Source organism: Protobothrops mucrosquamatus, unplaced genomic scaffold (genome assembly GCF_001527695.2).
Source record: "Protobothrops mucrosquamatus isolate PMUCROS unplaced genomic scaffold, P.Mucros_1.0 scaffold_67, whole genome shotgun sequence".
Lineage (NCBI taxonomy): Eukaryota > Metazoa > Chordata > Lepidosauria > Squamata > Viperidae > Protobothrops > Protobothrops mucrosquamatus.
The window spans coordinates 71,935-96,086 of NW_015386143.1; the positions used below are offsets into that span (position 1 = coordinate 71,935).

Below are 24,152 nucleotides of genomic sequence, written 5' to 3' on the forward strand. Positions count from 1 at the left end.
GGAGACATTTTAATAAATAGGTTTCTGTTGCTGCTTCATCTTATCTGGCTCAATCTTGGGGTACAAAATCACCACACAGAGAAAAGTTGCTGAAATTTGAATTTCATTCAGAACTGAACACCACCTTCTGTTATAATAACAGTCAGCTTCAGAAATAATATTTTTTAAATTATTTTTTAATTATTATCATGTAGTACTCCAATTATTACTTTGGAATAATAGATAATAGGATATAGACAACAAACCAAAAATGAATATGCCCTCAGAGTATGTCTGTCTCCATTGAGAAATCACAGTGGATTCTTAACTGTTGGGAGTTTACAGTAGAAAATGATGCTACAGGCAGCTTATCCTTTCCAAAATCAGCCCTCCACTTGTATAAAAAAATGTAGAAAGAGAAGGAAATGTATGTGTCACCAAGTATCATTCTAGGGGAATTCTGCTTTATTAACCTCTGCAAGGAAGGGGAAGTGAGGTGGTGTCATAACAACCTTCCCCAAATGATGAGAATTATACACTTGAATCATATGTAATTTGTGTTATTTTCACAATAGTGCCCTGATGCATCATTTTGACATCATCATTGCTTAAGAAACCCTGTATAGCATATGCTTTAAAAAAATATTTCCAGCTTTGAACTATAGATCCGTAGGGGAAATTACCTTCATTTTCTCTTTTTTTCCTTTAGGGAAGATAGACAAGTTGGAAGATGTTTGGAATTTCTCATTCTATGAGCTGAAGTATATATAGATTGGTATTTTAGTCCTTTTCAGTTTCTAGTGCTGATGGATCTGATTTTCTTTTATAACTATTATAATTTTTAAGAAGGGGCTATTGATCATCCTGTCTCTCTCAGCCAAAACAATAATAATGGCTCATCATTATATGGTGCTAATTGTTAAGTGAGTCCATTCAACTTTATATAAACCAGTAAATGCCTAAGAAGTAGTCAAGAACCCTGAGCTACATTTATTCTTTTATAATGTCTTTCTCAAAAACAACTCCTGATTATCCTAAGCTTCATTCTTTTAGTAGTATAATTGAGAGGGAACAAGAAAATGCTCCAGTCTTATGTTATATCTTCCCTTTAGAATTTAGGACTTGCTTCATCCCTTCTAGTGCTGTGGAAACTATTAAAGATAGAATGCTGTACTTCCATGTATCATTTGATTAAACAGTTGGCTCCTGCCATCTCTATTTAAAATCCCTTTAACTTTAGTTAACTTTTTTTGTATCTGCTTTTGTTACAAGTTTATTTTTCTCTGCTTCTCCTTATTACCGTTATCACAACTGTTTTGTATTTTTGATGTTGGATTTGTACTTGTTTATTTCTATTTCTATTAGAAAAAAAATACAAAGAATATTCTTTAATGACATTTGATAGGATAGAATTATTCTATATCTTAATTGCTTATGGATGTTTGCTTATGAGCTATATTATAAACCTCCAGGAATCTATATTGATTCAGCAATAGAAAGAAAGAAATAAGTAAATAAATAATCAATCAACCAATCAATCAATCACAGGTAAGTGTAACTGGAAAGTGTTTTAATTTTTTATTCATTTGCTGGAGAGAACAACACAAGCTTTTTGACAACATGCAGTCCCTAATGCAATACTATAAAAAGATTATGCATCATGGCAAGATAGCCAACATCCCCAAACACTTCAGTTGTAGAAAGCAGAAGATTTGAGAATCCAACTCCATGAAGAAGAACTTTTACAATCTAATTCTAAACAGTGGTTAAAAAAATATATCTGGGAATGGATTTTTTGTTCTTTCAAAGTAGTTGTACTCATTATAGTTCATCTGCCCAGATCAGATTTCTAAGACAAAAACTACCATTTGTATGGTTGACTGCTATTATAAGCTAGGGAACTTCAACAACTATGTAGTTGTTATTATGCCCAAGAAGATGGGATGTATTTAGGAAAACCATTAGTTATGATTTTCATTTTTTTTAAAGAATATTCATGAAGGAGACAAGGAGTAACATTCTCTTTATGATCAGACATGTAGAAAACTTTATTCTACGTAACCAGGCATGTAGAAGTCTTTATTATGTATATGAAGGGAGAAGAATATTCGTATAATGTCTTTGAGAATCAAAAGGTTGAAATTTACTTCTTAGTTCTGGAACTTTTCTTTCTGTCCTTCATTATATCTATTGATCTCTGACATCTCTATTATCTATTTTTCATCATGACAGCCCTTTGTTGACAATAATTGTATGGTATGCACATTGTACTAGTTCAGGGGTCTTCAAACTTGGCCCTTTTATGACTTATGGACTTCAACTCCCAGAATTCCTCAGCCAGGCACGCTGAAGTTTGAAGACCCCTGTACTAGTTTGTAGCACTAATCTATCAGAAATATAAGTGGTTGCTGTTTTGGTTAATCCTGATTTCTGAAATTAAGTTCTCCTTGTAGCATTTTGCTTTCTACTTATGCTAGCATACTCCACTTGTTAAACAGACTCACACAATCACCACAAGAAGTCTAAGCGGGAAAGCAAAGTAATCTAAGCATCAGAAGGGAATAAATACTTCGGAATGTCAAATGTATGCTTGCATTAGCTATATAGCAATAACAATAAAATAAATTTGGGGTAAAAAGTCAAATTAGTTTAAATAACTTTTTCAAAAAATAAGGCAACCCCTCTCCTAAACCAATGCATTTGTTTTCCAGTTAATACAAATATGTGAATAAAACATTAGTATAAAATGTTAGTAAGAGTAGGTTTAAGAAAACAGCCAGTGCCAAAACTACATAGAAAAATGGCTGACTTGATAGAAGGAACGTATATGATTCTGTGACAAATGTCTTGCTTAAAGTAATAGATTCACTAAGATCAAATACAGAACGGATAACTCGTCATGGGCATTGTTCCAAAGGGTTTAGGAGAAGTTTTTGAATTTTTATTGTGCTGTCAGCCTTATAGTAGATTGATTACTGATTGTTAAAAATAAGACTGTCCCAATCTCTTTAAAAAAGTCTTACAGCTGTAGGGTAACACAGTCCTCCAGAAGTTCCTACTGGTCCAGCATAGCACACCCCTGAAGATGTTCCTGCTGGTGCAGCATAACACACCCCTGCAGGTGTTCCGGCTGGTGCAGCATAACACACCCCTGCAGAAGTTCCTAGTGGTCCAGAGTAACACACTCCTGCAGGACCTCCTGCTGCCCCACCTATTCCTACAGAGGCAGGGTTACCTTCAGCTGCACCCCCCATTGGGACTCCTGCCCGGGAGTACCACCCTCCATCCCCAAATGCAGCAACCCCTGAGGGTTCATAACCTCCACGAGGGTAGTTTCCATCTGGGCAATTCCCTACCACACTTGTAGACCCATATCCCCTTCCTCCACCGCAAACTGATCCATAGGCAGTTCTTGAGCTAAATCCTGCACCTGGGCCATGGCCAGCACCTCTACCAGCCTCTTCTGTTGAGAACTGGCGCATGCCTGCAGAGGGATGACCAGAGCAGGACTCATTCCTATAGCTATATCCTCTTCCTTGGTAGTACTCTGCATCTGCTGATCTATTCCCAGGAGCTATATTGCTCCTTCCAGTATTTTGATCAAATCCAGCACTTCTGGAGCTGTAGTTCCTGTTGCTTCTCTCCTGACCTCCCACTCCATATCCTTTACCAAATCCCATATCATATCCTCCACCATATCCTCCACCCAGAGGAGCATATCCACTTGAAAATGAGGATCCAACTGCATTTTCTATCCCAGGTTTGATCACATCTGCAAGAAAAAGTAGAAAAGTCAACTTTTGTGATCCAGCGGACGGATCCAGAGACCTATGGAAACCTATTTCCCACCTTATCTTCTCAATACTATCGCTTTAACACTTTCAAGAATGTGTAATGAAAGTGATATATGGGTCAGTTCTACCGCTTCTTCCAAAGTAAACTTAAAAATAAAAATAAAAATAGAGCTTTCTTGTAGAAAAAGTTGGCCCACTGGAGAAAATCCTCACAAAAATGGGAATAAACTGATTATAAGAAATAAGAAGACTACCATTTGATCATACTAGCTAGAAAACCAATTTCTTGGAAATTGGTAAAAATGCATCTCTCCTGTCAGGTCTTTAGCTGTTGAGTTTGTTTTAGGTTTTTGTTATTTTTTTTTTAATCAGGATTTTTATTGTGCAAAGGTTATTTGGATTTAATTTTTTTATTTTTACTGTTATTTATTTTTATTTATTTATTTATTTATTNCAGCCACTTACTCACCTGCAAGCCTGGGACTTGCAACTTCTTGCCAGCTTCCCCACTTTGACTTTGGCTGTGGGGAAGCTGGCATGAAGTCACCAAATCTAATGATCGACGGATTCAATTAACCATGGCAATCAAGAGGGCAGGGATTGCCACTGCTAAATGACACAGTTGCACTTAAATGAGGGAAATTCTGGTCTCGGCTGCTGTCGTTAAGTCAAGGACTCCCTGCACCCATGTCTTTGTTTGTATTTAACTGGTTTCTGGACTCAACGCCATTTGAATGTGATCACCGATGGAAGCCACTCACCGGGACGGGGGAGGTATTCGCCGCCCCTCGTTCATGCGCCGGTCCGACCCGTAGCTGCCCCAACCTTCTCTGGAGTGGCGGTCTGGATCCCTGTGGCGTTCCTCTGCATAGTGCTGAAAGAGGGGAAGGAGACAAGAACAATTATCCAACTGGCATATGAAGGAATGTTAGGTAGGGGTGCAGGCAAAGATTTCTGAAGCTATGCAGCAGGTTTTTCCTAGTACAGGGGTCTCCAAACTTGGCCACTTTAAGACTTGTGGACTTCTATCATTGTTTCTTTTACTTGTTCCTCTTCCATCTTCCAATTTAGCAGAAATTTATAAAGTTTTTTTAATCAAGTTTTCGTCCGTTTTTAAAAACATTTTATCAAGTGGTGTCTGATCTTTATAAAATCCCATTGATTTTACATCTTTTTCGTATCTTGTTTGAATTTGTAAATAGGACCACCATGTTAAGTCAATATCTTGTTGTTGAAGAGTTTGCCTGTCTTTACGTTTTCCGTCTTTTCCAAAATGTCTTTATAGCTAACAAGTTTATCATAATTAATTAAGTTTGGGTATGCAAATGCTTCCATTGTTGAAAGCCACTCGGGTATTTTCATATATATTTTATGTTTAATTCTCTCCCACTCTGAGAGCAGTAAGTACATTCCTTATGGCATGATTTTGAAAATATTTATGTGCTTTGCTTTTCTCATACCAAATAAACACATGCCAGCCTAGTTGGAGATCATGTCCCTCTAAGTAGAGAAGTCGTTTATTTCTCAGTGTAATCCATTCTTTGAGCCAAAGCAGAATGGTTGCTTGAGGAATTCTGGGAGTTGAAGTCCACAAGTCTTAAAGTGGCCAAGTTTGAAGACCCCTGCCCTAGTACAAGGGGAAGTCAAAGGTAGGGCAGAGACACAAAGGCTGCAGTAAGCATTTCAACGAGTTCTTGTTTTGTCTGGTGGCTCATCTGCCCGAAAAGAAACACCAGAATCTCACAAGCATTGGGATTTTTAAAGGTCTGCTTTCAAGAGCTGCAAAGCACTGCCTTCTCAAAAGTGCTCCAGAGTGTGAAGAGATTCTGGAACCAGATACTTAGGTTGGTCCAGAAAATTTTGAAAATGTCTATAAAATCGAAACCTGAAGCTTCTGTTTTAGGAATGGCAGAGAACACAGAATTATAGGGCTGGAAGAGACCTCAGAGGTAATCTAAACCAACCCCCCTGCTCAAGGCAGGAGACCTTATTATACCATCCCAAAATAACAGAGTCGGAAGGGACCTTGGAGGTCTTCCAGTCCACCCCCCCTGCTCAAGCAGAAAATGCGATTATTATTTCAGACAAATGGCTGTCCAATCTCTTCTTAAAAACCTCCAGTCTAGTCCTTCCCAAAAAATGGCAATTAAACGGTCTCCTTTATTTCAAATGACATATATAATAATAGAGGGAGATCTATTTGGTGATCTAAAAGCACTGATATGGAAGCCTAGTTGGCAAAGGAAGAAAGCCAGAATAAGGCTGAAGAAAATTGGGGTTTTGATTTATTAGAGGGGATTTCATATTATTAATTAGAGGGCTAAAGGGAGAAGTTGAGATAAGGGGAAATCTGGTCATTATTTAAAATATTTGGAAATTAGTTGAAAATAAGGATTTTATCTGTTTAATATTTAAAAATTAGACCTAAAAGGAAAAAAAAATAAGCCTGAAAATTATAAATATTAAAGGTTAAATTGGAATATTGATGGGAAACTAAAAATTGGGGAAAAATTAACAACAGGATATGGATTGTTTATGAAGATTGAATGTAAAAAAATAATCAAGATACGTATAAGCTAAAAATTTATTGATAAATGTAATAATGATGTTTTTACTGAGTTGATATAATAAGAACTGTGTTAGCTTAAATACAAGACAGCAAATGATAAGGGAAAAAGAGGAAATATTTGATGTTGTAACTTGAAATTGGTACTAAAGATTTTGTTATCGAACTATTGGTTAACCCAGCCACCACGTTGCTTTTTAAATACTTAAATGTAAAATTGGAAAATTAATAAAATATCATAAAAAAACCTCCAGTGTTGGAAGACCCACAACTTCTGGAGGCAAGTTGTTCCACTGATTGATTGTTCTCACTCCCAAGCTTTCCTCCTTTCAAATGCACAATGAACACGACTCACCTGCCTTTCTCGGTCTCCCATCATTCCCCGGGACCCTTCTCTCCTGGGAAAATAAAATACAGTCATATCAAATTTATGCCCTGGATTGATCCCCAGTGTCATACATAACCTACGCTGTACTAATTACTCAAGGCTGGCTCTCAAAGAGCTTCTTCAGGTACTTCTTGACTTACAGAACCATTCCGTTTAGTGACTGTTCGAAGTTATGACGGCACTGAAAAAGGTGACTTATGACCGATCCTTGCACTTAAGCATCTCTTGCAGTGTCCCCAAGGTCACATGATCAAAATTGGGGTGCTTGGCAACCAGCATGTGTTTACAATGGTTGCAGTATCCTGGAGTCACGTGATTGACACTTGCAACTTTCTCACCTGGCTGCCGACAAGCAAAGTCAATGGGGGAAGCCGTTATTTGCTTAACAGTTACACAACTGGCTTAACAACTCCACTGATTCGTTTAACAACCGTGGCAAAAAGATTGCAAAACCAGGCATGACTCACTTAAACAACCTCCTTGCTTAGCAGTGGAAATTCTGGTCCCAATTTTCAAATATTCGGAAGCAAGAGTTACGATGAGAAATAGTTTTTTCTAAAAATTATGCTGAATCCCTTGCAGAGAAAAAGAAATGGTCTGAATTTTACCCGAAGAGCACTTTGCTTCTGAATATTTGACCTACAGAGAGTTGGAATATTATATTAATTTATATATTTTGAGCTGAGAATATTATATATTAATATCTGTGTCTGCTAGGCCCTTTAATCAGAACCCTTTTCTCTCTCCAAGTCCTTAGAAACTGAAAAAAGAATTTCTTCTAGATCAGGGCTCTCCAAACTTAGCAACTTTAAGACTTGTGGATTCGGAGGAAGCACAGTTGGAAGACCCTCAGAGACTCTCGTACACATAGGCAGGTCTCACGAGTAGGACAGAGGGAGGCAATGGGGCGACTCCAGGGGAGGAGGAGAAAGCAGTGAGAAGCCATGCCTTGGGGGCTGCGTAACAAAAAGGGAATGTGTGGGCAGGGCTGGTTGCTGGAGGCAGTATCAAGAGATCATGGTCTGTTTATTTTGCCTGTGAGTTATTTCCTGTTTGACTCGTGTGCTCCGTTTTGCTTTTGGACAAGGTCTCCCTTGGAAAAGTGTTCTGTTGCTTTTGTTTTCTGGGACAATGATTAGGTCCGTAACTCAAATAAAAAGGGTTTATTTTCCAGTCTACTGTTAAAAGAGGGGTTGTCTTTGTGAAGTAACAAGGATGTACGTAGGCTGGGACAGAACAGCCAGTTGCCAAGTGCCCTAAATGGGATCACATGATCGGGGGGGGGGGAAGCATCTGTGGCTGCCGGAATTTTGAAATTGGCATTATGTACCTTTTGCGGGGGTCAACAGTAACTTGGAATCATCACAGAGTGAGGACTACCTGCGATCCACTTTTGGGCAAGTACACTTGGGAGTTGAATAAAGAACTTCCCCGACAGGAAAACAAAACGTTCCGTTCCCTGGCTTACCTGTCCAGAGGATGGCCCTGATACCGCCCACGCTCCCTGTGATCGAAGTCATGGAACCGATCCTGGCGGCCGAAATCGGAACGGTGACGATCGTCCATTGCCATCCGCTTGGCTTCTGGCCAGTAGGGATCATCCCTCCTGCAAGCGAGAGGAGGTCAAGAGACAAGCCTAAAAAAATAAAAAAACCTTCCCCCCCCCCATCTCCTAAGTTGCTGGCGGATCCAATCTAAGAGGATGAAACCTGATTTGCAATAAAGGAGAAATATTTGTAGCTCGGGGTTGAAATGGAGGGTCCTTGGTGCTCTCTGAGCTGGGTGGTTTTCTTGCAGGCGCTTCACTACCTTAACTAGGGAACATCATCAGTGCTAGAAGGGAGGGGGCTTTGTGGAGAGGGGGAAGAGGAAGAGGAGGAGGAGGACTGTGGGGTCCTGAGTGCTGAGCTTGGTGGTTTTCTTGCAGACATTTCACTACCCTAATTAGGGATCATCAGTGCTAGAAGGAAGGGGGCTTTGTGGAGAGGAGGAGGAGGACGACTATGGGGTCCTTAGTGCTCTCTGAGCTTGGTGGTTTTCTTGCAGGCGTTTCATTACTCAAACTAGGGAACATCATCCATGCTAGAAGGCTTTATAGATAGGAGGAGAAGGAGGAGGAGGAGGAAGACTGTGGGGTCCTGGGTACTCTCTGAGCTGGGTGGTTTTCTTGCAGGCGTTTCACTACCCTAACTAGGGAACATCATCAGTGCTAGAAGGGAGGGGGCTTTGTGGAGAGGAGGGGGAAGAGAAGGAGGACTGTGGGGTCCTGGGTGCTGAGCTTGGTGGTTTTCTTGCAGACGTTTCATTACTCAAACTAGGTAATATCACTGGTGCTAGAAGGGAGTGAGGCTTGCAGAGTGGAGGAGGTGGAAGACTGTGGGGTCTTGAGTACTCTCTGAGCTTGGTGGTTTTCTTGCAGAGGTTTCACTACCCAATTAGTGTCCTCCTGGATTCACGGCTGACACTGGAAGACCATTTGTCGGCCGTGACCAGGGGGGCGTTCTATCAGGTTCGCCTGATTTACCAGTTGCGTCCTTTTCTGGACCGGGACGCTTTGCGCACAGTCACTCATGCTCTCGTCACCTCCCGCCTGGACTACTGTAATGCTCTCTACATGGGGCTCCCTTTGAGGAGCACNACACCGCTCCTGCGCGAGCTGCACTGGCTACCAGTGGTCTTCCGGGTGCGCTTTAAGGTGTTAGTTACCACCTTTAAAACGCTCCATGGCATCGGACCTGGTTACCTCCGAGACCGCCTTCTGCCACAGATTTCTTCCCATAGACCGGTACGCTCCCACAGAGTGGGTCTCCTCAGGGTGCCGTCGGCCAAACAATGTCTGCTGGCGACCCCCAGGGGGAGGGCCTTCTCTGTGGGTGCCCCCACCCTCTGGAACGAACTGCCCCCCGAGATCCGGACGATTCCGGATCTCCTTACTTTCCGCCGCGCCCTCAAGACATGGCTTTTCCAGCAAGCGGGCCTGACCTAGGGAGGATTTTATTTAGGGATGATTTTAAGAATAATTTTAATAGGGATAACAGCTACTAATATTTGGTTTTTAATTGGTTTTATAGGGGTTTATATTTTTTGTATTCTTTGTATTTTGTATTTGTACCTGTTTTAATATGCTGTTCACCGCCCTGAGTCCTACGGGAGAAGGGCGGTATATAAATATAATTAAAGTAAAAAGTAAAGTAAAGTAAACTGGCACTAGAGCATAAGCACAATCCCTAAAAAGAAGATCAGACATACAACTGATGACATAACACACCATATTTTCATGTTTTTTTTTACTTACCTATAGAGACAGGATTTCCCAAGTGTATCCTATGGGGAGAAAAAGAAGATTCTATTGCAATCAGATTGCCTTATGACTTATTTCAGACAGACACCCCAGATCCTTGTCCTGCCTGTGGCTTTTTGTAATTAATAGGTAATTGGCCAATTTTTCTTTGAGGTGAGCTTGGTTTATAAAGCTGTTGGAATGCGTTTATGCTGAAAATCATAAACACAAGGTATTTATACAAGACAGTCCTTGGTAAGTAGTCCTTGACTTACAACTATTTGTTTAGTGACCATTTGAAGTAACAATGGCTCTGAAAAAAAGTGACTTAGGACCGTTTTTCACACTTAACAACTATTGCAGCATCCCCACGGTCACATGATCAAAATTTGGCAACTGGTTCATATCTATGATAGTTGCAGTGTCCTGGGGTTATGTGATCACTTTTTGTGACCTCCTGACAAGCAAAGTTAATGGGGAAGAGAGATTCATTTAACAACCCTATTAATAATTTAACAACTGCAGTGACTTAATAACTGTGGCAAGAAAGATCATAACATGGAGCAAAATTCGCTTAACAACCATCTCACTTGGCAACAAGAATTTTGGGCTCAGTTGTCATCGTACGTTGAGGACTATCTGTATACGTTATTAAATCCTGGCACATCCACCAATTGGTTTGTGACCACCAATGACAGAAAAAGGAAAACTTCCATAATAATAATAATAATAATAATAATAATAATAATAATAATAATAATAATAATAATAATAATAATAATAATAATAATAATAATAATAATAATAATAATAATAATAATAATAATAATAATAATAATAATAATAATAATAAAGTTGGAAGGGACCTTGGAGGTCATCTAGTCCAACCCCCTGCTCAGCACCTTTTCCTGGCAATAGGAGGAAAGAATACAAATGTATGGCCCTTCAGACCTAACTATAGACATGCCCAAGATCTGATCCGAAAGCCAAATCTAATTGCAGCTTAGAGATTTCCACCTTGGAAAAGCTAGACAACATGAAGAAAATCTCAGGAATACCAAGAAAAATATCTCAGAGAGACTTCCAGGCAAAATTTGCCCTGTGGCAAAAGTTTATTTAGGAACAAATTTCTGCTTCCGAGAAATACTAGCAGACCAAGTTGCCTGAATTAAAACGAGGAGAAAAGAATCAGGAGTTTTTAGTTGCTCATATTCAATTTGAGATATATTGAATGTAATTCATAGTCACCTGGTCTCTTCTCCCTCCAGCAATGTCTTATAGGTAGCAATTTCAATGTCAAGAGCAAGCTTGGTGTTCAGAAGCTCTTGGTAATCCCTTAGCAGCCTTGCTAAATCATCCTTGGCCTTCTGTACAGCAGTTTGCAGATCAATATGCTTATCCCGGGCATCTTTCAGAACGCAGTCTCCATGCTGCTCGATCTCACAAACGGATGTTTGGAAACCATTAACCTGTTCAGAACAAGCAATACTGAATAAATGAATAGGGAAATGGCACTGGGGTGCATGCTGATGTGTAATAATGCGAATAAAGAAAAAGCAATACATTTTCAACATGTCAGATGGCAGACTTGAAGGGAAGGCCAATAATTTTAAAAAATGGCAAGGCTAAGAACTGAGTAGCATTTTGAGTTTTAGTGTTGTTGTTTTTTAATTTAGAATTGGGAGAAGACAGCCAGTCAAAATGAAATAATAGTTGAGCTAAGTGGAATGGGGAAATGAAAGCATCATCAATATTTTTTTAAAAAAATGTGATTCAACCGTGATTGCTTTGAGAAAGAAAAGAAAGAGAAGGAAAAGTATAGTCCAAGAGGACCTGATAGGAAGAGAGAGAAAATGAATCCACTACCACAGAAAGAAAAGTTGGAATAGGATGTTAAAAATGAAAAAACACAAAGAACTTGGCCACAAAATCCAGATTGTTCAAAGAGGCAAGAGGAATTCAGTATCCTACAGTAAGAACAGTAAATATTAAAAATACTGAAGCAAGAGTCATAATAATAATAATAATAAAGTTGGAAGGGACCTTGGAGCTCATCGAGTCCAACCCCCTGCTCAGGCAGGAAGCCCTATACCATTTCAGACAAATGGCTGTCCAGTCTCTTTTTAAAAACCTCCAGTGTTGGAGCATTCACCGCTTCTGGAGGCAAGTTGTTCCACTGGTTAATTGTTCTAACTGTCAGGAAATTTCTCCTTAGTTCTAGGTTGCTTCTCTCCTTGATTAGTTTCCATCCGTTGCTTCTCGTCCTGCCTTCAGGCGCCTTGACAAACACCAGGGCTTCGTTTCCTTCTTTTCTATTCATTTTCATCTCTTGTTTCTTGACTTTCATTTTCCTGGCTCACAAGTCCTCCTCTTCCTAAAATAGCTCCTTCCTGTGAGGCCTTACCTCGGCACTTTTCAGGCCTTAATATATGTTTGGATCATGGGAATAGACTGGCAAATCATCCTTTGCCAGGAAAATGAGAAATGAATCCCAAATAAAGTAGACAAAAAATAACATAGATTTGCCTAAAAGTCTTACTTATATCTGATAGCTTCAGCATCGATAAAAATAGACCACAATTCAGTTTGGAGAAGAAAACTAACTAGGCAAACTCCCTGGTTTGCTAAGCCTGTTGCTCAGGTATTGACCATTGATGGACAATTTCAAGGGTCCCGCCTTGCTATCTTCTGGTTCCTTATCTTTAAATTTGACCTCAGTTGAAGATTCCTCAAAGAGAAGGGGCCTTCAATAGTATTACTGATTCAAATAGAGACATATCCTCTACTAAACAGGATATGAATTGATTGGAGGAGGATTATAGGCTCACAATGGAATCAAGCAAGAACAACTGTGGAAAAGAGAATCTGTTAAAATCACCACTACTTTTATATCTAGGGGAGAAAAGGAATTTTATATTTACAGGAGTTTGATGAAATCCACGATGATGACACCACACATGTCACAATGCCATCACACACAAATAATGCAAATTACATAATTCAGGTCAGTTGCATCTTGATATTATGGTGCAAATGTATGTGTGATATCACTCATCTTCCCATAGATGCCCAAGCTTGCTTTTATTCTTGTTTAAACTATTCTACTCAAAGAAGGCTTGTTGTTTGACATAAAAAGTGGATATAAATATTCCTGTCATGTGTGAAGCTGTAGTGTCAGTATGCAAACCAGCAGATGTGATAATGCTGTTATGGAGGGCAGTTGAGATAAAAATAAAAACAGCAATTTCAACAAATTGCCAATGTTTTCCTTAGTGCTGAACACAAACAGTATATTTCAACACTAGTGGAAATATTCACGAAAAGTGTTGTCAAGTTTGGAGGTTTCCAGAAATAATTTTAATAAGTATATTGAAACACACAGCTTCTAGATGAGGAATAACACACCCGGGTTGCCCCTACCTGTTTTTTAATAATATCATATTCAGACTGCAGTTTATGAACCAGACGAGTCAGATCTGCAATCTCTTGCTGGTTGATCTTCAGAGTTTGAGAATATTTCCCTCTTTGTTGCTGAAGCTCCTGGAACTGATATCCAAGACAATTAAAAAACAAACAAACACATGTTAATAATATTGCCATCACATTTACATTTTGATAAATTCCTATTGGATTGTGAGGACAATGCAAAAGCCAGTGGTGGTTCTAGGCATCCCCAATTTCACCCTGTTTTGACCTAAGGGACATGCTAAAAAGAACAGGGTCAAGAGAAAATTTAGGTGGACAAAAATGGTGGGACAGAGAAAAAGGAGAATGGATTAATCTTTCATAAATTAATATTGTTCCTTTGGAACTTGCCAAGTAGATGTTTTGGAGAATGTCAGGGAAAGGACATGAAAAATGGAATGAATTCCATAAGACCCATATAATTTTCCAAACAGATACAAAGACCCCATGTCCCCATAACTTACTCGGTTTTCATAAAAAGCATTAACTTCTTCTTTGCTCCCTTGGGCAACATTTTTATACCATGCTTCCACACTTTTGATGATGCTGTCAATGTTCAAGTTTCGGCTGTTGTCCATTTGCAAGAGGATGTTAGTGTCATAAACATTGGTACTGAGCTGTGCTAATTCCTGCAAGATCATAGAAAATCTATAGCTGAACCAGGTAGCAAAGGCTCTCACACCACCAGGGTTACATTAACATAAAACCATGACATATGACTTGACTGCCAGAGCTGTTGCAAAGCTATTACATTAAATGAAATAGGTGAAAATATCCTGTTTGCTGATTTAGTGACGCATACAATATTCTTCATCTTTTAATAAGAACGTTGCAACTACAAGTGATTATTTTCCTGATGAAACATCTGCTGCTCTATATAATGTATGTTCTTCCTGTCTTTTGAAATCAAGTGGTAATCCTTCCCACTGGCCTTTTACCAGGCCAGATTAACACCAACTGATGCCCTAAGCCAGGGATGTCAAACTCGTGATATCACGTGACGTCGCGCAACGTGCCGGGCCGGTTTTGCCATTACCAGCAATGGGGTGGGTGTGGCTTCCACATGACGCGTCCGGCCCGTGGGCTGGCAGTTTGACACCCCTGCCCTAAGCAGTGCCCAATGATGGTACCCCTTGGCCCTTCCATTGCTTCCACTGTCAAAGCATTACAATAGCCCTGGTGACATAGTGGTTAGAATGCAGTATTGCAGGCAAACTCTGCCCACAGCCACTAGTTCAGTCCTGACTGACTCAAAATTGACTCAGCCTTCCATCTTTCTCAGTTTGGTAAAATGAGGAGCCAGATTGTTGGGGGCAATATGCTGACATTTGTAAACTACTCAGAGAGGGCTCTGAAGCACTGTGAAGTGGTATATAAGTGTAAATGCTAAGAAAATTAAATTCTTTCATGCCATCTCTCAAGTTGAACCCCACAACTATATTAAATATAAACCTTTTTTAAAAAATATTTTAACACAAAATAACAGTAATTTGCAATATAAACAAATGTTATAACTAGGGCAATTGAAAAAAATGCAGATTTTCAACATGTTTTCTGTATGTTTTAATGACATTGTTATAAGAAAACAAATAGCTATGGGAAAAAATCTCTGTCATGCCCCCTTTCCTTGATGGCCAAAGCACATGATTGTTTTACTTAATGGTAAAAGGGTTGGCTTGCACCTTGGAGTGACAGTTTTGTGTCAGCCTGGTGACTATTTTGCCTTTTCATATTGCTCAAGGCTAGGGCTGTTTTGAGGCATGCCGACAATAAAAATGGTGGTTATCGTTGTATCAAAAAAATTAAGAATACTGAAAGGGACATTAGCTCCTATAGAAACTCAAACCACTTGAGGGAAGAATATTCTGAGATACTTCAACCCAACTCTAGGAGCATTGATTGGTTGAGCTCATTGGAAAGCTAATTTATTTATTCAGTTTCTATAGCCAAGTGATTCTGAGTGGCTTACAATTTAAACAGTTTAGAAGACATTAAAAAGAAGAAAAACATCCACAAAATAAGTAAGTATAAATTGCGGCCGTGATGATTGATCAACTAATAGTAAAGCCAAGCAAAGGGACCCTTCACAAATTATTTTGACAGAGCTGGAGCCAGTTCTAAAAGATTTCATTTCTCCTTTCTTTGTATCTTGCCACTTTCTCTGCATCAATGGGCACTGCTTTTTTATAATGAATACTGGAACATGAAATAAATGCTTGTGAATCTAATTTTCACCCAGCTGTTTTTCTTTAGAAAATTACAGATCACCAAAAGAAAGGTTCCTGTCCTCCCTGGTCCTTGTGTGGCTGGTGGCATTGGAAATCCAAATTAGCAAGAAAGCTTGTTTGGACTGGAGCACATGTTCATATTCTTTCCCCTATGAGTCAATTCTATCTAAGATAAACCCAGGGTTGTTCTTACCTCCGCATAGATACCTCTGCGAAATTCCAATTCTCCGCTCAGCAAATGTACTTTCCCCTCCAGTTCTGACTTGCTCAGAGAAATGGAGTCTACATCCTGAAGATGATAGAACAGTTAATTAAACATTTTTTAATTTCTAAATATTCTATATGGTCAGGCAACCCTATCATTAGGAAGAGCAGGGTGGTAGATCCTTGGGGTGTAGGGAGAAAAGTAGAGCCTAACACTTCCACTTAAAGACACAGCTGTATATCCCAAAGGATCCAGCCTGTCTTGATGTAACTGAATGCCCTCAATTCACAACAGTGGAGATGCTGCTGACTCAAGGGGAAAGGTAAACCAGTTTTAAAGCTGGTTCTCAAAATAGAGCAGAAATTATGAAAACAGGCAGAAAGAAAGTCTGATGAAATAGAAAAGAAAGTAGGACAAATATCCCACACTACCTTTTCCATTCAAGGATGGCACACAATTTGGGGTATCTTCTTGGACTAGCAACTATGTCCAGGAAGGCCTTTGTGTAGCTTCAACTAGTGTGCCAGTTGCACTCTTTCCTGGATCAGAGGGCCTTTCAGACCTTCATTTAAGTCTTGGATGCCTCAGAGCTCTGTTCCCACTGTATGTGGTGCCACCCATAAAGACCATCCAGAAGCTGCAATTGGTCCAGAATGCAGCATCAAGGGCAATGGTGAGCTTGCTTTGGTATGCTCATGTAACATCTCTGCATTGCAAGTTGCACTAGTTGCCCATTCACTTCCTGATGTGATCCAAGTTGCTGATCATTACCTATAAAGCCCAACATGGCATCAGGCATGGTTACTTGAGGGACTGCCTGTCTTCCTTAATAGCTGCTTAGCCAATCATATCTGGTACAGTTGGCATGCTCTGTTCTTTTGATTAAACAATATCATCTATCAGGACCTGGAAGAGCACATTCTCTATAGCAATGCCTACCCTTTGGAATGAGGTTCCCCTGAAATTTGAACAGCCCCCTCACCTTACTGTGTCTTGAAGGACTTTCACCCAGGTCTTTAGTGGGTATAAGTGAAGCCCTCTTTAGTTTGTGTTTGATTTCCCTCCTCTGTATTTGTTCCAGCTCTATTATACTTTTCCAAATGTGGGGATCTGAACTGTTCCCAGTGATCTGGATACAGGCACACTGCTAGCAGATTTACTTTCAATAGAGTTTAAGACAAAAACAGTTCACTTCGTGTGTTTTCTCTATGGTGAAAATGTGAGGATGCCCTTCATTTCCTGCTGAAAAAAAGAGAGAGGTCCATCTATCATAGGTAAAATGGCACCTTGAGAATCACTCATTGGGGAATATGGCAAGTGATCCCTTACAGCAATAGAGAATGGGTATGGAAGGAAGGAAGGAAGGAAGGAAGGAAGGAAGGAAGGAAGGAAGGCCTTCTTTTGCAGTAGAAATTTAGTTAGTTTAAGGCATTAAATCCAGAAATCTTACCTTCTTGAGCAGCACAAATTCATTTTCTGCATCTGTCCGTCTTTTGAATTCCTCTTCATAGCTGTGGAAATATGGAATAAGAGCTGTGTACAATTGAAAGCAATCTCTGTGAGTCATAACAAGTCAGAAAAGGATAAAGACTACCTTTCCCATAAAATGATATGAAGTAAATTGCTTAGGCTATTTGCCTATTTTGAATGCCCTTGCTCATTAGTTTCCTTGTTCTTTTACTGACCATTTTCTTTTTTTTATGTAATGATTAAAATGCATAATATATATTGTATAATGTTAATAATATAGACATATACTATACTTAATACAGAGCCGGTTTGGTTAAGGCACCAGTCTAGAAACCAGGAGACAGTGAGTTCATAATACCTTAGGTATGAAAGCTGGCTGGGTGACTTTGGACCAGTCAGTTTCTCTCAATCATACCCACCTCATAGGATTGTTGTAAGGAAAATAGGAGGAGAGAGGAGTATTAGATATGTTTATCGCCTTGAATTATTTATAGAAATAATAAAGGTGGGATATAAATTTTAAAGAAATTGTCATGCTATTATTTTTGTAAAAGAATCCAAAGTATTTTATTCCATCCTATGGAGCATTGCTCACTAGCTGGGTAATTTATTTCTCTTTGTGGTTATTTGATTGGCTTCCATTTTTCAAAAAAAATTATACAAATTTTCATGAGACGTGGAAAAGCATTGAATATTCAAGTGCCTTTAGGAATTCTTTAGCAGAAAGAGCAACAAAGATGTATTTATTTAGTAAAAGCTGTTTCAGGGAAGTTTTCTTTGTACTGCAGTACAATTGGAAGGAATTCATGAAACTTCTAAATATTGATCATAATTCAACAATTATTTTCTATATTTTAATCAGTATATAAATTGTGCTGGAAAGTTTTAAAAAGGCAATTGTGTTTGGACTGGAGAACAAAAATAAATCTAAGAAGCCTGTTTAAAAGTTTTTATAATCAAACAATAAAGAGATATTGTAGAAGACAAGAGAACTGAGCACTATGGAAGACATAATTTTTACCTTATTCAAAATTTTAAACATTTTTAGGAATACATTGTAGGAAATTATTTCCTGTAGATTACATTTCATTAATTCCACCTTGATTTAACTCTCTTTTAAAATCTTTTAAATATTATATCTTTCCAGCTCCTAAAGAAAGAAAGTAAAAATTGAAAAAAAAACTTATTTCAATTTCCATTTCTGGTCTTCTCTTTTTAATTAAGACAATTGCTACATGCTTTGAAAGTATTGAATAAAATTAGTTATCTAGTTCCATGTTAGTGCCAATGGGTATCCCAGATGAGCATGTTAAAGAATTCTATGAGACTCAGATTCTGTCTTTTTCCAACACTATTTTCTTTTTCCTCCTCTCCCCCTCCTCCTGATCACCCTCACATTACTTGCACTTGAAGTCCTCCACCAGCTGTTCAATGCCATCATTTTCATTTCTTAGATGCTCTTGGTTATTTAATAGACACTCCAGTTGCTTTTTCATGTTGCTGATGAAGTTCTCGTAATACGGTTCAAGGCTTTTCTTGGCTGGAATGACATGTTCTTGCAAAAGGTTCCATTTGGTCTCAAGGACTTTGTTCTGTAGCTCTAGGTTTCGGACCTATTTCATAAATCAGAACCCAACAATATCATAAATTAGATAACGATTCAAGACTTCACTTTATTTCTGAAACAAAATTTACTTTGGTCTGCTTTCATTCTATATGCATTTCATTAAAATTAAATATAGTTAATTATGGATATGATTCCTCTCTAACCATGTGCTTACTAATTTCTTACTTCTGTCATAGTACACATTACAATTTCTTAACCTTTAGAGATCTCTGGGACCAGAGCTCAATTTTTTGAAACTCTGGAGCTTTAGGATATGTACTTCCAAGACAAACAATGAGGCATATTGGGCATCTGCAGAGAAGAAAAGGGGGACCCAAATACACGTGTGACCAATGTCACCATCACATACTGTGATTCCAAAAAGACTTTGGAGTACAAAGACTTAATGGTGGCATCTGAATGACTTAATCATCCCTCATGCAACATCAGTTTGACATTGCTTGGTTGTTGCTGGAACCCTTATCTCTTTGAGTAAGCTGAGTTACAAACTTTATTAGTATTGAATTGTATTAAAATGATATTTTAAATAGCATAAACATTTACAGCTAAATACATATTAAGCACATACAACAATGCACATTATAAACATATTTTTGCGAGCAAAGTAAATCTTGTATGAACAGCTCTAGAAAACCTGAATCCCCTTGCATCTGCCTGTAAAATGTTTAACAAAGGCTTGTAGATGTCAAAATCACTGTTCTTTTTCATTATTGAATTTTTCCATATTAATTTTCCTAAGCATGGAGGGCAGGAGAGTAATTGAGCCTATGCCATTGATGAAGGATGTTTTTATGAGCCACTTTTTACTAATTGGTTGGGAACAATATTTTTAAATATATTGTGTTTATATTGTATTTTAATTCTTATTAGCTTCCCAGAGCTGCACTGCTGAGATGGCCATTTGTAGAAATAGGTATAAATAAAATATAAATAAATATCAATAATTGGAACACATTCTTTCATGGTTCATAGCAAGTGTGCTGGGCTGAGAGCTGAAATCTAATACATCTGGCATATATGCAAAAGTGCATTTTGTAGTATTACAAAATATAATAATCCAAAGCATGTTAAAAGAGCACATATTCTGCATTCTTGATTTGCTTTTCCAGGCAACGTCACTGTACAGAACACTAAAACTAGTTTCATTTGTAAAGTATGAATCCTTTCCAAAAGGCAAGTCCTTTCAATACACTCATCTAGGAAAGTAAATTAAAATTCCAAGTAGAAAAAAAAAGAATACAGAGCCAAATGAAAAGTCTAAAGGATCAGATGAAAATAGCAATGCCAGAGAAAGTAACCATCTTTTTTTTCCTCTAGCTTAGCAACCTAAATGAAATCCATTGCTACACAAGTAGAAATATAAGTCAAGAGTCTGCTAATATCTGACATATTTCTGACTCAAAAAATACATGTTATATTTGGAGAAACTTTATGTTTATATATACATGATAGATAGATAGATAGATAGATAGATAGATAGATAGATAGATAGATAGATAGATAGATAGATAGATAGATAGATGATAGATGGATAGATGGATAGATGGATAGATGGATAGATAGATGAAAGAGAGAGATAATAGATAAATAGATTGATAGATGATAGATGGTTGATAGATAGATATGCATACATAAGAAAGTTGCATACAAAATTGCATAGTAAGAAAATCTGGGCACAAAACAAATAGATATTTGAAGGGTGATTTTTTTAAAAAAATTAAATGATGGGATGATGTAGAATTTGAAATGATGAACTAATGATTCAATACATGGGGGACTGATAATGAGTAAGCACAAGGTTTATGCAGCAGATTCACATTTCAAAAGAAGCATTTAGTCTTTCAACATCAATCTTTATTGAATAAAGCCAATACTATTAGTTGCCAACTTTGAAAATTAAACACTTAGACTTTAGTTCTATATTGCATTCTCCCCTTAGAGTAAAAATAGAAGCCCAAAGAGGATGTCTTTGAGTAACAGTTGGAATTTTCCCCACCAGTAGCCCTGAAAAGCTTGCAATAGTGTAAATCAAATGGGCAGAGTAGCTTGGTTTGTGTGTTTCACAGACGATCAAGATCATCAGGACTCCACACCCTCACTTCCTGATACTTCCTTCAATGGAACAAGAAATAGGTGGCATATTGAATGGCTTCTTAAGTAAACCAATATGAAAGGAGAAAAAAGATCCCCAGCACCATACTTTTGTACTCTGGCTAACACAGACCAAGATTCCTTAGGAAGCAACAGAAGCTCTGCTATGGATCTCTCCATTTTAGAACTGCTCTCTGATTTAAGTAACAGAATTATCAACATATTAAATTCTGAGTTACTTAAATTGTATTGCTTTTAATTTGATGGCTAGTAAAATGGGCATTAGAGAAAACTTGGAAATCCAGACATTTTTAAAGAATGTACCATATATTAAGAGATAAGATAATGTACGCCAAACGCTCAAATATCTGGTGAAACAGCATATCTCATGGAACTTTATGCCATTTTTTTTTTAAAAAAAACTTCAAGTCAAAGAGAAACCAATTATCTCACCTTATCAATGAAGGAGGCAAACTGGTTGTTGAGGCTCTTCATTTCTTCCCTTTCATGATCACGTACAATATGTTCTTGAGGGTCAACTCCCACATGCAATGGCTTCAGAAGCTTCTCATTGATTCTGACTCCATGGATGCCATCCCCCCTGCCATTTGAGTGTCCACCGAAAATCCCACAGTTTCCAGCTGAATCATAAACTCTAGGGCCATAATGACCCACTGGGCCAACAAAGGCAGGGCTACCATGATTTGCACAACCATAATATCCAAGTACGTAACCACCATGTGCAACTTTTCCTCTTCCACCCATGTTAGAAAGACTTTGACTGCTGAAACCATGGACCTCACCTCCGCTGCCAACGGGATGGCGCACAGAGGCGACATAGGTCCTGTGTCCACCGAGTCCACCAAGAGCAGAGACAGAGCTGAACCCCCTTCCACTTAGGAAGGTATTCCTGGTTGCTGACACCTGGTGAGTCATTGGGACAAGACGGGAAGGTTGATCCAAGGGAACAGGTGCTACAGAAGCAAAGCAGAGAGTGCAGTCCTCTAGCACAAGACCTCAAAGCAAATGCTTATATACTTGTGGAGGTGTCCTTGATTGGTTTAGCATTTTAATTTAGGAACTTTCACGGGTTTGGCTTGCCTCAGGGACAGAAGTGCTTTTTAAAGTGCAGATAGGAATTGCTTTGTTTGCAAGCTTTGTTCAGAACATATGATGTCTGAAAATTGTTTCCCTCACATTATTACAGGCTACAAAGAAACTGAAGGAAGTTTTTTCTTCCTTTACTGACCACATTCAGTAAACCGAGAGTATGGATGTTCTGCAACACTGCAGCTCAGCTCTCTCTTGTTAAGATCCTATTTTACTAGTATCAAATAATTTATGGTAGTATCAGTTAAAACATGCATAACAAAAAAACTGTGATGTACATATAGTCATACCAAGAAGGAGGAAAATTAATAGAAATCTTATTTATAATTTTAAAAGTATTGTTTTTAGGGCAAATTGAGTTCACAAAACAGAACAATATTAAAACAGAAGCACTTATTGTCCTATCTCTTAAAAATCATATTCTTACACTTCATAGCTAACACAGAAGTTAAGGTTCTTTTTTCCAAGACCCACAAACTGAAACAAACAGACACAGAGATAAAATTCCCATAAAGAATAATTTTATAAAACCCACTTCACAAAATATTGCTCTGCTTTTTCAGTCATAGTAAACCTTACTCTGGCACATAAGTCATTATAAACTTGACAGAAAGGGAACTTTAAACATAAAACGCTTTTATCCTTAATTTATCTATAAGAGTGTGGAGCTGGATTAAAACTGGGAACAGAGGTGGAAAAGGGAAAAATGCAGCCTTTCTTTTAATACTGAACTCTTATAAACATGCATTGTCACTATATTTAGGATACATGTAGCTTATTTAGGATGCATGTAGCTTATTCAGGACACCATGGCACAAATTATTATTTAATGATGAGATTTTAGAGTTGAAGCAAAACTCATTTGTCTTATTCTTCCCACATAGGCAGTAGTTAAAATGCAAGTATCCTCCCAACACTAAGCACTCCTAGCATTCAAATTAAGTATAGACTAATTTTCAATATTATGGAGCCAGACTATTAATAGAGTTTACCACCAAGTAATTTCTCTGTGGTGTAATCTCTTTTGCATTCATTTGAGTTTATTTTGTAGGTCCCTGTTTCAGTGTTTCTATATTTAAAACTCACATCCATTTTTCGATCAGTTTTCAAGAGAACACAGAGCTCATATGCACCACACACATTGTAATACAGCACAACAGTATTTCAAACAGAGCCAGAAATAAACTGGGAGCAGCCCAACAGAAGTATATATCGTCTGGGAAGTCGATTTACGATTACAATTGGGATTGAAATTTCCGTTGCTAACCAGGTCAGATGTGAAGCAAGTTGCACCCAGTTTTATTACATTTCTGCTACAGGTGTTAAGCAAACTATTGCAGTTTGTTAAGTGAATCATGTGGTTGCTAAATAAATCTAGTTTCCCCGCCTTGACTTTGCTTGTCAAAAGCCAGCTAGGAAAGTTACAAACGGTGACCATGTGAACCCCAGGATGCTGCAAATATTGTAGATACATGCCGGTGGCCAAGTGTTCAAATTTTGATCACCAGATTGTGGGGATGCAGTTGTCATCTTAACTGATGCTTAAAAAACATTCTAAGCCTAAAACTGTGGAGAATCTATAGCAGATTGAGGAAAGTCTGCTACAGCCCAGAGGCCTCTTCCAAAGGAGGCTGGGGGTGCAGTTGTCATAAGTGCAAAATCATAAGTCACTATTTTTCAGTATCGCTGTAATTTCAAATGGTTGCTAAAGAAACAGTTGTAATCCTGATGCCATTTTCTAGTTAACATCACTACAGCTATATGGATAGAAGTACTTCTCTCACCCCACCCCCTACCCCCAATTCCTAGACATGTGTGAGTATTGTTAAACATTTTAATCGTGATAAGGCTATCCCAGGGGTAGGCAACCTTGGCTCTTTTATGCTGGCTCAGGAATTCTGGGAGTTGAAGTCCACGAGTCATAAAAGAGCCAAGGTTGCCTATCCCTG

General features: G+C 38.4%; 1 protein-coding gene across 1 annotated transcript; it reads right to left on the reverse strand.

The window, feature by feature from the left end:
- Window positions 1-2,987: 2,987 nt before the first annotated feature.
- LOC107284973 (keratin, type II cytoskeletal 4-like) lies at window positions 2,988-22,029 on the reverse strand. Its single transcript, XM_029283566.1, has 13 exons — window positions 21,547-22,029; window positions 18,777-18,988; window positions 17,356-17,416; window positions 15,894-15,989; window positions 13,937-14,101; window positions 13,428-13,553; window positions 11,256-11,476; window positions 10,019-10,051; window positions 8,196-8,333; window positions 6,695-6,737; window positions 4,535-4,647; window positions 4,243-4,325; window positions 2,988-3,751 (listed from the first exon to the last, which is right to left on the reverse strand). The coding sequence occupies exons 1-13, from the start codon at window positions 22,027-22,029 to the stop codon at window positions 2,988-2,990; spliced, it is 2,538 nt and encodes an 845-aa protein (XP_029139399.1).
- Window positions 22,030-24,152: the final 2,123 nt, after the last annotated feature.

Bases quoted from the DNA above. Each gene is read 5' to 3' on its own strand.
- LOC107284973 (XM_029283566.1), bottom strand. From the start codon at position 22,029: ATGACTCACCAGGTGTCAGCAACCAGGAATACCTTCCTAAGTGGAAGG. The intron at 10,052-11,255 runs GTGACTATGAAT...TTCTCCCCATAG, and splicing joins CTGGAGGGAGAAGAGACCAG to GATACACTTGGGAAATCCTG. The intron at 3,752-4,242 runs GTGAGTAAGTGG...TTTTTCTTGCAG, and splicing joins TGCAAGTCCCAGGCTTGCAG to ATGTGATCAAACCTGGGATA.